The following is a 10294-nucleotide window of genomic DNA, read 5'->3' as shown; positions in this document are numbered from 1 at the left end:
AATAATAATAATAATAATAATAATAATAATAATAATAATAATAATAATAATAATAATAATAATAATAATAATAATAATAATAATAATAATAATAATAATAAATATAAATATAATAAATATTCCAACATTCAGGTAATTGCTATTTTGATATATATTAGCCAACTTTCATCTAATATTCCACAAGTCTTCTTCATTGTAGGGTTTCCATTTTGCTCGCTGTAGACTAGGTTGAACATCTAGGTTCCTCGAATCTTCAATCTTGAAATGACTTGTGTCCCTGCTTCAACAAAGAAAATTAGTGAGTTTGAAAAGGTGGTGTTTGGTTTGTGGTTCCATCTTTTGACAAGGGTGGCTCAAACACTTGTGACGCTTTGGTTGTTACCATCGGTCAATACTTCTTATTGATTGATTGTACTTTCATCCAAATTTGCTTATTTGGGACCTAAATCCAATGTCTTTATCTCACAACACTCATTGTTTAGCCTTCATAGAATCAGAGAATTTTTGAATTCAACACTTGAAGACAGATTATAACTCAGTTGCCTGATGCTTCGCCTAGTACCATTTAGAGACTTGGTAGCGAGTCTTGAAATTCCTTCCTAGTTTTTTGAGAAAGACTCGACTCAAATACATACCAAAAACAGTGACGAAAAGTATAAGAAAATTACGAACTATACGAGAATAAAAGAAAAGATTCGGTGAAGACTCTTTTTTTAGTAAGAAGAAGAAAGAAAAACTTATCTGAGTGTGGGAGCCGAGTCTACTAATCATGCCATGCAATTTGAATTGATTTCCAGACTTGGCTATCCAATCTTTTCATCAACCATTATTGATCATTCAATCTTGATGTGGAATCCCGACACTTAATGAAGCCATAAATAATTTTGAACCCTTATACACTTTATGATATTCACGAAGGTCTTTGCCGCTAAAACTCTATCATGTTAATTGCTCCAGCACACGTCCGCCTTATGGTGCATGTCAGAATTTTCACCAATAAGACTCTCTTATATTCAACTCATTTTCGCCTTACGGTGCCCACTTAGGGTTTTCACCAATAAGACTCTCATTTTTATTTCTTTCTACTCATATTGGTCTTATGGTGCCCATTCAGGATTTTTACCTACCCTTAACCAACTTACTCTCGACATATGAAAGGTTGATGCAAAGACTTTTTTTTGATTGACTTTAGATGATGGGGTTGATTTTGAGCTTTGAGATGTGAGACCAAATGAATAAACAAACGACTTTTGCCCCAGTATACTACAATATGAATTTTTTGATTTGTATTTGGTTGAACCGAACCCAACATTAGGGCTGCCTACGTATCTTGCCGAAACAAGAATCAGGTCGAACGTAGTTCAGGCAATTTTTTTTTTGTTTTTTTTTGAAAATTCAAGGAAACATCATAACAAGGAGATTCCATTGAATCAACCCTTGAAATGTCGATCCCAAATATAAGGGTTTCTAATGTCAAAAATCAAATCATATGTAATATCTTTTCACAGCATCAGCATTGACGACCGTTTCTATCACTTTGCCTTCTATATCTGCTAAGTAAAGAGCACCATTGGGTAATACCCTTTTAACAACGAATGGTCCTCTCCAATTTGGAGAAAATTTGCCTTTGGTTTCGGCATGATGTGGCAAAATGCTTCTCAACACTAATTGACCCTCTTCAAAATATCTGGGATGCACCTTTTTGTTGTATGCCCGTGCCATTCTTTTCTGATATAATTGTCCATGACATACTGATATCAGACGCTTCTCATCAATCAAACTTAATTGATCTAACCGAGTTTTGATCCACTCATCATCATCAATTTCAGCCTCTACAACAATTCGTGAAGATGGGATCTCAATCTCTGCAGGTATAACTGCCTCGGTCCCGTATACCAGTGAATATGGGGTAGCGCCCACTGACGTACGGACTGTAGTGTGATAACCCAACAAAGAAAAAGGCAACTTTTCATGCCATTGTCGATAACTTTGCACCATCTTACGAAGTATCTTTTTTATATTTTTGTTAGCAGCTTCTACAGCCCCATTTTCCTTTGGGCGATACGGAGTCGAATTTCGATGCTCAATCTTAAATCGGTAGCATACCTCTTGCATTAAGTGGCTATTAAGATTTGCGGCGTTATCAGTTATAATCACCTTTGGAATACCAAACCGGCAGCTAATGTTTAAATGGATGAAATCCACCACGACCTTCTTGGTCAGTGACTTGAAAGCTACTGCTTCCACCGACTTTGTAAAATAATCAATGGCTACCAAGATGAACCTGTGACCATTCGATGCTTTTGGTTCTATCGGTCCAATCACATCCATTCCCCATGCTACGAAAGGCCATGGAGCAGACATTTGATGCAACTCAGAAGGGGGAGAATGTATCAAATCACCATGTATTTGACATTCATGACATTTACGAACAAATCGTATGGAATCCCGCTCCATGGTGAGCCAATAATATCCTGCACGAAGTATCTTCTTGGCTAGAACATATCCATTCATATAAGGTCCACAAACTCCTGAGTGTACTTCAATCATGATTGTGGAAGCCTCTTGAGCATTTACACACCTTAGAAGACCTAAATCGGGTGTCTTCTTGTATAGTATGCCTCCACTTAATAAAAAAACCCCTTTCTAGTCGTCGAATAGTCCTTTTTTGATTACTAGTTACATCCGACGGACATTCTCCAGACTGAAGATATGTTTTGATATCATGAAACCAAGGCTTACCATCAAATTCCTCCTCAATCATGTTGCAATAAGCATGTTGATCACGAATTTGTATGTATAAAGGGTCGATATGAGCGTCATCAGTGTGTTGGAGCATTGAAGATAAAGTGGCCAATGCATCTGCAATCTCATTGTGCACTCTGGGAATGTGTCTAAACTTTATCGACACGAATTATTGATAAATACCTTGTAAACAATGTTGATATTGTATGAGCTTTGGGTCTCGAGTTTCCCATTCTCCTTGAATTTGATGAACTAGTAAGTCTGAGTCTCCTAACATTAACAATTCTTAGATGCCCATGTCAACAGCTAACCTCTGACCCAAAATGCACGCTTCATACTCAGACATATTATTAGTACAATAGAATCTAAGTTGGGCTGATATAGGGTAATATTCCCCTGATTCATACATAAGAACAACTCCTATTCCAGCTCTTTTTTTTTTTAGAGGCACCATCAAAGAATAACTTCCAACCTTGATTGTTATCGTGAATAACTTCATCGATACAAGATATCTATTCTCTGGAAAATAGGTTTTAAGTGGTTCATATTCTTCATCATAAGGGTTCTCTGCCAAATGATCTGCCAATGCTTGAGCTTTCATTGCGGTCCGTGTTATATAGATAATGTCAAACTCTATGAGCAATATTTGCCATTTTCGCAATCCTGCCTGTGGGCATGGGCTTTTGAAAATTATATTTCAATGGATCCATATGAGAGATGAGATAAGTAGTGTAAGATGAAAGATAATGCTTCAACTTCTGTGCTACCCAAGTTAGGGCACAACACGTTCTTTCAAGAAGGGTGTACTTCGCTTTGTAAACGGTTAACTTCTTGCTGAGGTAATAAATGGCCCGCTCTTTCTTCCCAGTGTCATCATGCTGACCCAGTACACAAACAAAAGAATTATCTAGTACTGACATACACAATATCAAAAGGTCTTCCCGTCACGGGAGGAACCAACACAGGGGGATTCGATAGGTAATTCTCAATTCTTTCAAAAGCTTCTCGACATTCTTCGGTCCACTCGACTGTGGCATTCTTTTTCAACAACTTAAAGATAGGCTCACAAGTTGTTGTGAGTTGAGAAATGAATCTGCTGATGTAGTTTAACCTTCCTAGAAGGCTCATAACTTCAGTTTTGTTCTTTGGAGGTGGCAATTCTTGAATTGCTTTTATTTTTGAAGGATCCAACTTAATACCTCTTCGACTTACTATAAACCCCAAAAGCTTCCCCGATGGTACTCCAAATACAAATTTTGCAGGATTAAGCTTGAGATTATACCTGCGGAGCCTTTCGAAGAATCTCCTTAAGTCTTTCACATGATTTGACTGTTTTTTAGATTTAATGATAACATCATCCACATAAACTTTGATTTCTCTATGCATCATATCGTGAAACATGGTTGTCATTGCTCTCATATAAGTTGCCCCTGCATTTTTTTAATTCAAAAGGCATAACACGATAACAATATGTACCCCATGGAGTGATAAAAGATGTTTTTTCTGCATCTTCATCATCCATAATAATCTGATGGTAACCCGCATAACAATCCACAAAAGATACAACCTCATGTTTGGCAAAATTATCCAATAAAATATGGATGTTAGGCAAAGGAAAATCATCTTTTGGACTTGCCTTATTCAAATCACGATAATCAATACACATTTGAACTTTGCCGTCTTTCTTAGGGACGGGTACGATATTGGCTAACCAAGAAGGATATTGAGCGACTTGAATGACTTCGGCCTCAAGTTGTTTTGTGATATCCTCTTTAATTATTACACTCATGTCGGTTTTGAGTTTTCTCAACTTCTGCTTTATCGGAGGAAAATTAGGATCAATTGGCAACTTATGAACAACCATGTCAGTGCTTAATCAAAGCATGTCATCACAAGATGACGCAAAAACATCTTTGTAATCAAGCAGGGCCTGGATTATGTCGTCCTTTTGATGTGAACATGTACACTTATCTTAGTCTCCTTAATAATTTCCTGATCCCCTAAATTTATCGTCTCAGTTTCACTCATGTTTGGATTTGACTTATTTTCAAAATGATTGAAATCCCTTCTTACTTCTTCAAATACTCTGTCTTCATCATATTCGATTTCTTCACTTATTATTTCAATATTAGGTCGAAGATTAGATTGGATATTAAGATCTGGCGAAAAATTCTGCATGCATGTCATATCACTAGAATTGGCATAGAAAGAATTGTATAAAAGAAAACGAACAAATATAATATACTGAAATAAAGATGCAATTACACCCTATTGAAAAGGGAAATAGAGAGTTCGAAATAAAACGACAAGATAAAATCCGAATTACAATCCTTGAATGAATCGGACGACAAAAGAAAAAACAAGACAGACTACCAAGACTCGTCTTTAACGAGGAGAGGGGTGGCCTCCCAATTGTTTAGCTTGACATCAAGACCAATGAACTGCACATCTCTGTCGCTAGTGCCTTCTCCGAGTTTCACCATATCAACCTCGACAAATAAATCTTGAAAATAGTTGATCGTTTCTTCGCTTACTTTCATCACTGGATCTGGAAAAGATGAGTGATAAGATTCTGTTGCACGGGCTTTGATGAAAGATTTGTAGATTGGTTGTATAGGCTTGGAAAGTCACCATACATCTCTCTTCTGCTTCTTTGCCTTCATTTTGTCCTCGACTCTAGGTTGGTAGCCTAAGACAAAAGTACCGATGCTCTTTCGTAGACTCACTGGACAAGCTCTCCCTTACAAGGAGATTTCTAAGCCTTTACCCCGCTCAAACCCGTGTTTCAGCAATTCCTTCACCACCATTACAGACGTGATGGGCATCTTTGGTTTTGAAATGACACTTCCCTCGGGGACATGCTCAACAACCACTACCTCAAAAGCTTGATAAACCAGTGCCTTATTCTCATCACTCGCCTTGATAAAAGGGGAGGAAGAGTCTTTGTAGATTGACAAATCCCCCTCACCATGAACAATCATCTCTTGTCGGTCGTATTCAAACTTAATCATTTGATGCAACGTTGAGGGGACTGCTCCAGCCCTATGCACCCATGGCCCCCCAACAATAGATTGTAGGACGCGTTGATATCCAACACTTGAAAATTCACAGCAAAATCCACAGGCCCTATTGTTAGTACGAGCTCTATCTCACCAATGACATCTATTTTTGACCCATCAAAAGCTCTAACACATACATTGTTGGGTCGGACCCTTTCAAAACTAACATTCAATTTCTGTAGAGTTGATAAAGGACAAATATTTGCTCTAGATCCTCCATCAATTAGAACTCGAGTGACATATGAAAGATCACACTTTACAGTGATATGTAGGCCTTGGTTATGTCCTGTACCTTCTTTGGGTAGTTCATCATCTGAAAAGGTGATGCGGTTTACCTCAAATATTCTCCAAGCAATCTTCTCTAACTGACTCACTGTAACTTTACTAGGAACATGTGCTTCATTCAAAATCTTCATTACAGCCTTACGATGTTCATCAGAATGTATTAGCAAAGACAACAAAGAGATTTGGGCTTGAGTTTTTCTTAATTGTTCCATCACGGAGTAGTCTGATAGTTTCATCTTCCTTAGGAATTCCTCTGCCTCTCCTTCAGAGACCGGACTCTTTATTTGTATTTGGTCATTTTTAGTTTTCCTTAATTCCATCGGGACATAACATCTTCCTGAACGGGTTATTCTTCCTACTTCATCTATTTCTTCATCAATTTCTTTTCCCTTGTATGTCACGACAGTAGGCTCATAATTCCAAGGAACAACTTTGGGGTTAGTCATTCGGAGCTGGGATACTGGCCTGATAATCACAGGAGGAATATGGGCCCCTTGCACGATCAAGATAGGCTTGTTTGGCCTTTTTGGGACAAACAATTTTGCCTTACTCGGACTTGCCCAAACATCTTCAAGGTCTCCTTTCACAGTTAAGATGGGTGTGTTTGATGGACTCAACTTTTCTAACCTACTTTCCGCCCCTAAAGGCGTCATTTTTGTTAAATCAACAACATTTGCCGACTTCTCAATGCCAGTTCCAACCTTAAGGATTGGCTTATACGAAGATGCAAACTCTTCATGACCCTTCATCATTTCTAGCATGTTTGTTTCAATATGCCTCGGCAATGGATTTTGATTGATGTTGGGTCCACTCAGACTTTCAACTATAATTCGATTAGAATCGATCAAATCCTAAATGGCCCTTTTCAAATACCAACATCTCTCTATGTTGTGCCCTGGGGCATTAGAACAATATGCGCAATGTTAAGAATAATCCAAATTTCTCGGGGGAGGATTCGACATCTTTCTCTCAATAGGACTCAAAACATTCAACGTCCTTAATTTTTGGAACAAGCTAGCATACGACTCTCCAATAGGAGTGAACTCATCTTTAACGCCATTTCCTTTTTTGTATTGTGGTCTAGGACAGAAAGGAATTCTAGCAGTATTTTGATGAACTTGTGGGGGTGGTGCATGATTTTGTGGAGTTGGTGCACGCCATTGTGGATAAGAAGGGGGTGCAATTGGTTGTGCATTAAAAACATGATATGGAGTGTATAGGACATAATATTGTGGAGCTGGGAAGGAAAATAGCGTTGTGGGGAATTATCTTGGACATGAGTCCTACGCGCTGATACAATAGTGGCCACATCCTCCCTTCTCTAGTTCCCTCCAATATTTCCAGAACCATTTTGAAGCACTTGTGTTGTGGCTTTTAAGGCAGCTTGACTTACAATCTTTCCAGACTTGATGCCATTTTCCACCATTTCCCCTACCTTAATAACTTCAGTGAATGTCTTCCCGACGGCAGAAAGCAGATAGTGAAAGTAATCAGGTTCTTGCGCCTGGAGAAAAACGTCAATCATCTTTGACTCCTTCATCGGTGGTTTAACCCTAGCAGCTTTTTCCCTCCATATGATAGCATATTCACGAAAATTTTCCGTGGTCTTTTTTCTCGTGTTGGCTAAAGAGGAATGATCTGGCACAATGTCAATATTATATTGGAATTGTTGTACAAGACATCGAGCCAACTCATCCCATGTGTGCTAGTTGGTGATATCCTGATCTATGAACCATTCAGATGCAATCCCTACTAAGCTTTCCCCAAAATAGGTTATAAGTAATTCTTCTTTGCCCTCTACACCCCTCAATTGGTTGCAATATCTCTTTAGATAATCTATGGGGTCTCCGTGACCATCGTATTTTTAAAACTTTAAAACCAGCAGGCAAATGGACGTGAGGAAACATAGACAAGTCACTGAACGAGATGCCTTTGTGGCCTCCTAGTCCTTGCATATCTCTTATACTATGTTCCAAACTCTTCATTTTCTTAGTCATTTCTTCATGTTCCTCATTCTTGACCATCTTCTCAATTTCGACAGGAGAACTATATTGATGAATGTGGGAATGAGAGCTTGGAATTTTAATGGCCTCTTCAAGAGTGTAACTGTGATCATGCTGAACTTTGGGCGGAGGATCGCTGTTGGATTTGGGCACCATCGTTGGCTGCGGGATGCTGTTAGTCAGGGCAGTTGACACAAAGAGTGGATTATTTATCATAGGTATATTCGAAGGGCGCACCATAGATGTTCCAGCGACATTAGATGTGTTAGCATAGGGGCCGAATCCAGGGGGATATATCGGATCGCTTGTCGACACCTGGATAGGGGGAGACATATTTGTATTAAAATAGTCTCGGATTGAAGACGGCGGAGGTTTTCCACTCATCCAAGCCTCGTACATCTCTGCCATTTGTTGTTTTAACGCCCTTATCTCTTCTGTTGTCCCTGTTTCTTGTGAAGTCATCTGGTTTTGGATCTCATCATTGTCCGATTCATTTCCGTCTTTGGGGGCCATTTTTTGTTTCCCTTTCGATCTTGTGTTGTAAGGATGTGATGCCAGTTTAACCACAAACCAACTACCTTTAAGCTAGTATGTCTCTCTTTATTTCTCTCTCTTGCTCTCTCTATCTCTCTCTCTCTCTCTGAATGGAGTAACAAACCGATTAGTGTTAAGAAATTATGCACATTGCATCCACATACATACTTCTAATATGGAGGACCTTATGTTTGATCCCGGCTTACCTAGGCATTCTTCTCTTCCTTAGTTTTTTATTATTTTATTATTATTATTTATTTATTTACTTATTTATTTTTTATTATTATGATTATCATTATTATTTTTTTTTTGAGTTTTTGTAGAGAGAGAAGAAAGAAGAAGAAAAAAAATTTGGATCGAACCCCCTGGGTTGCCTACGTATCATGTTTGGCCCATGAATCAGATCTTGCGTAGTTCGAGAAAGATATTACTTTTTTTTTGCATGACATATGCACATAAGGTGACCAAAAGCAAATCTTTTTCATTCATTTTAAAATATTTTTAAAACAATGATTTGAATAAAACATAAAAAATAGAAGTATGTAGGACTTAGATAGACTCTAAATGAAATAAACTAACAAAAACGAAAAAGAAAGAAAGAGAAAAAACAAATAATAAAATAAAATGAAATAAGCACTACTAAGAAAATAGACTCAAAAAGAAACTGAATCCTCGAATCTCAATCATCTCCAAGACCCTTATAAAACTTCGCCAACGCTTTCGGTAGATATGGGGCCAAAGCACGGGCCTGTCGGCCCAACCTCTCATCGTTCTAGTGTAAATATCTAGCATAAACATTATTGAGTTCATCCCTGAGTTGTAGTATTCGGTCTCTAGCTTCATTCATATTGTCATAACAATTCTGTAACCAGTGGTGAGCAGTATTGACTTCATGCGTCAAATTTTCCCTTTGTTCTTGGAGCTCTTCAATTTGAAGGTGGAGTGCATCTCGCTCGGTTGTCCTTTGACCTCTCTCAATCTCACAGTCTGCCTGATAAGCACTGAAACGCCTTTTTATTTCTCTTTCCCGTTCCATAGAGGCTTTAACTTGAGTTTGGAGTCGAGAGTGAGCGCAGATAAGCTGGGCCTTTTCTTTCTTATACTCCTCTTCCTGTTTCTCCATAGCGCCTGTGGCAATGCCCAAGTCTTCTTGTAAGGTCAGAATGGAATAGCGGTGTTTTCTAACTCTAACTTCAAATATCGCATCACGTTCGCCAACTCCTCTTTAGCGTTTTTTAGGTCATTACTTAGGATATCCAGAGTAGATTTATAGCTTCTTTCGACTTTAAGGCGAGCTTGCTTAATCTTAACCTCAATTTCTGCTTCTCGATCCATAGGACCTTTTATTGACCCTTCTGGCAAACCTTTGGAGGGGCTGATCATGAACCCACTCTAAGTACGCTTGGTCCACCTCGCCTCTTGTGCGATCCTTCACTATATCGTGGGGACTTGAGAGTATGCATCCCCCCCCCAAATCTTAAATATATCTGATTGCCTTAAAGGTATCTCGGGATGAAACTCATACATGAATTCCCGCATATCTTCATTAGGTGGTAGAAACTGGCGTCGCCCAAGTTGTCGCATAACTCTAAGTGGCATGTAAGGTTTGACACCTCGAAGACCCATTAGCACGATGAATGATCGAAAAGTAGACATGTATATCACCTC

At 38.6% G+C, this 10294-nt stretch overlaps 1 protein-coding gene across 1 annotated transcript; it reads right to left on the bottom strand.

Annotated features, from left to right (window-relative positions):
• Nucleotides 1-7410: 7410 nt before the first annotated feature.
• Nucleotides 7411-8605, bottom strand: LOC107030257. Its single transcript, XM_015231607.1, has 2 exons — nt 7969-8605; nt 7411-7727 (listed from the first exon to the last, which is right to left on the bottom strand). The coding sequence occupies exons 1-2, from the start codon at nt 8603-8605 to the stop codon at nt 7411-7413; spliced, it is 954 nt and encodes a 317-aa protein (XP_015087093.1).
• Between the last annotated feature and the right edge of the window lie 1689 nt (nt 8606-10294).

The sequence above is a fragment of the Solanum pennellii genome, chromosome 9, assembly GCF_001406875.1.
Source record: "Solanum pennellii chromosome 9, SPENNV200".
NCBI lineage: Eukaryota > Viridiplantae > Streptophyta > Magnoliopsida > Solanales > Solanaceae > Solanum > Solanum pennellii.
The sequence above is the reverse complement of the archived record's forward strand: the minus strand, read 5'-3'. Positions and strand labels throughout refer to the sequence as shown.

What these genes read in the sequence shown, in the direction of transcription:
- LOC107030257 (XM_015231607.1), bottom strand. Translation starts at nt 8,605, where the DNA reads ATGGCCCCCAAAGACGGAAATGAATCGGACAATGATGAGATCCAAAAC. An exon ending in TCACGTCCATTTGCCTGCTG is followed by an intron (nt 7,728 to 7,968) that starts GTTTTAAAGTTT and finishes ACATTGTGCCAG; the next exon opens with ATCATTCCTCTTTAGCCAAC.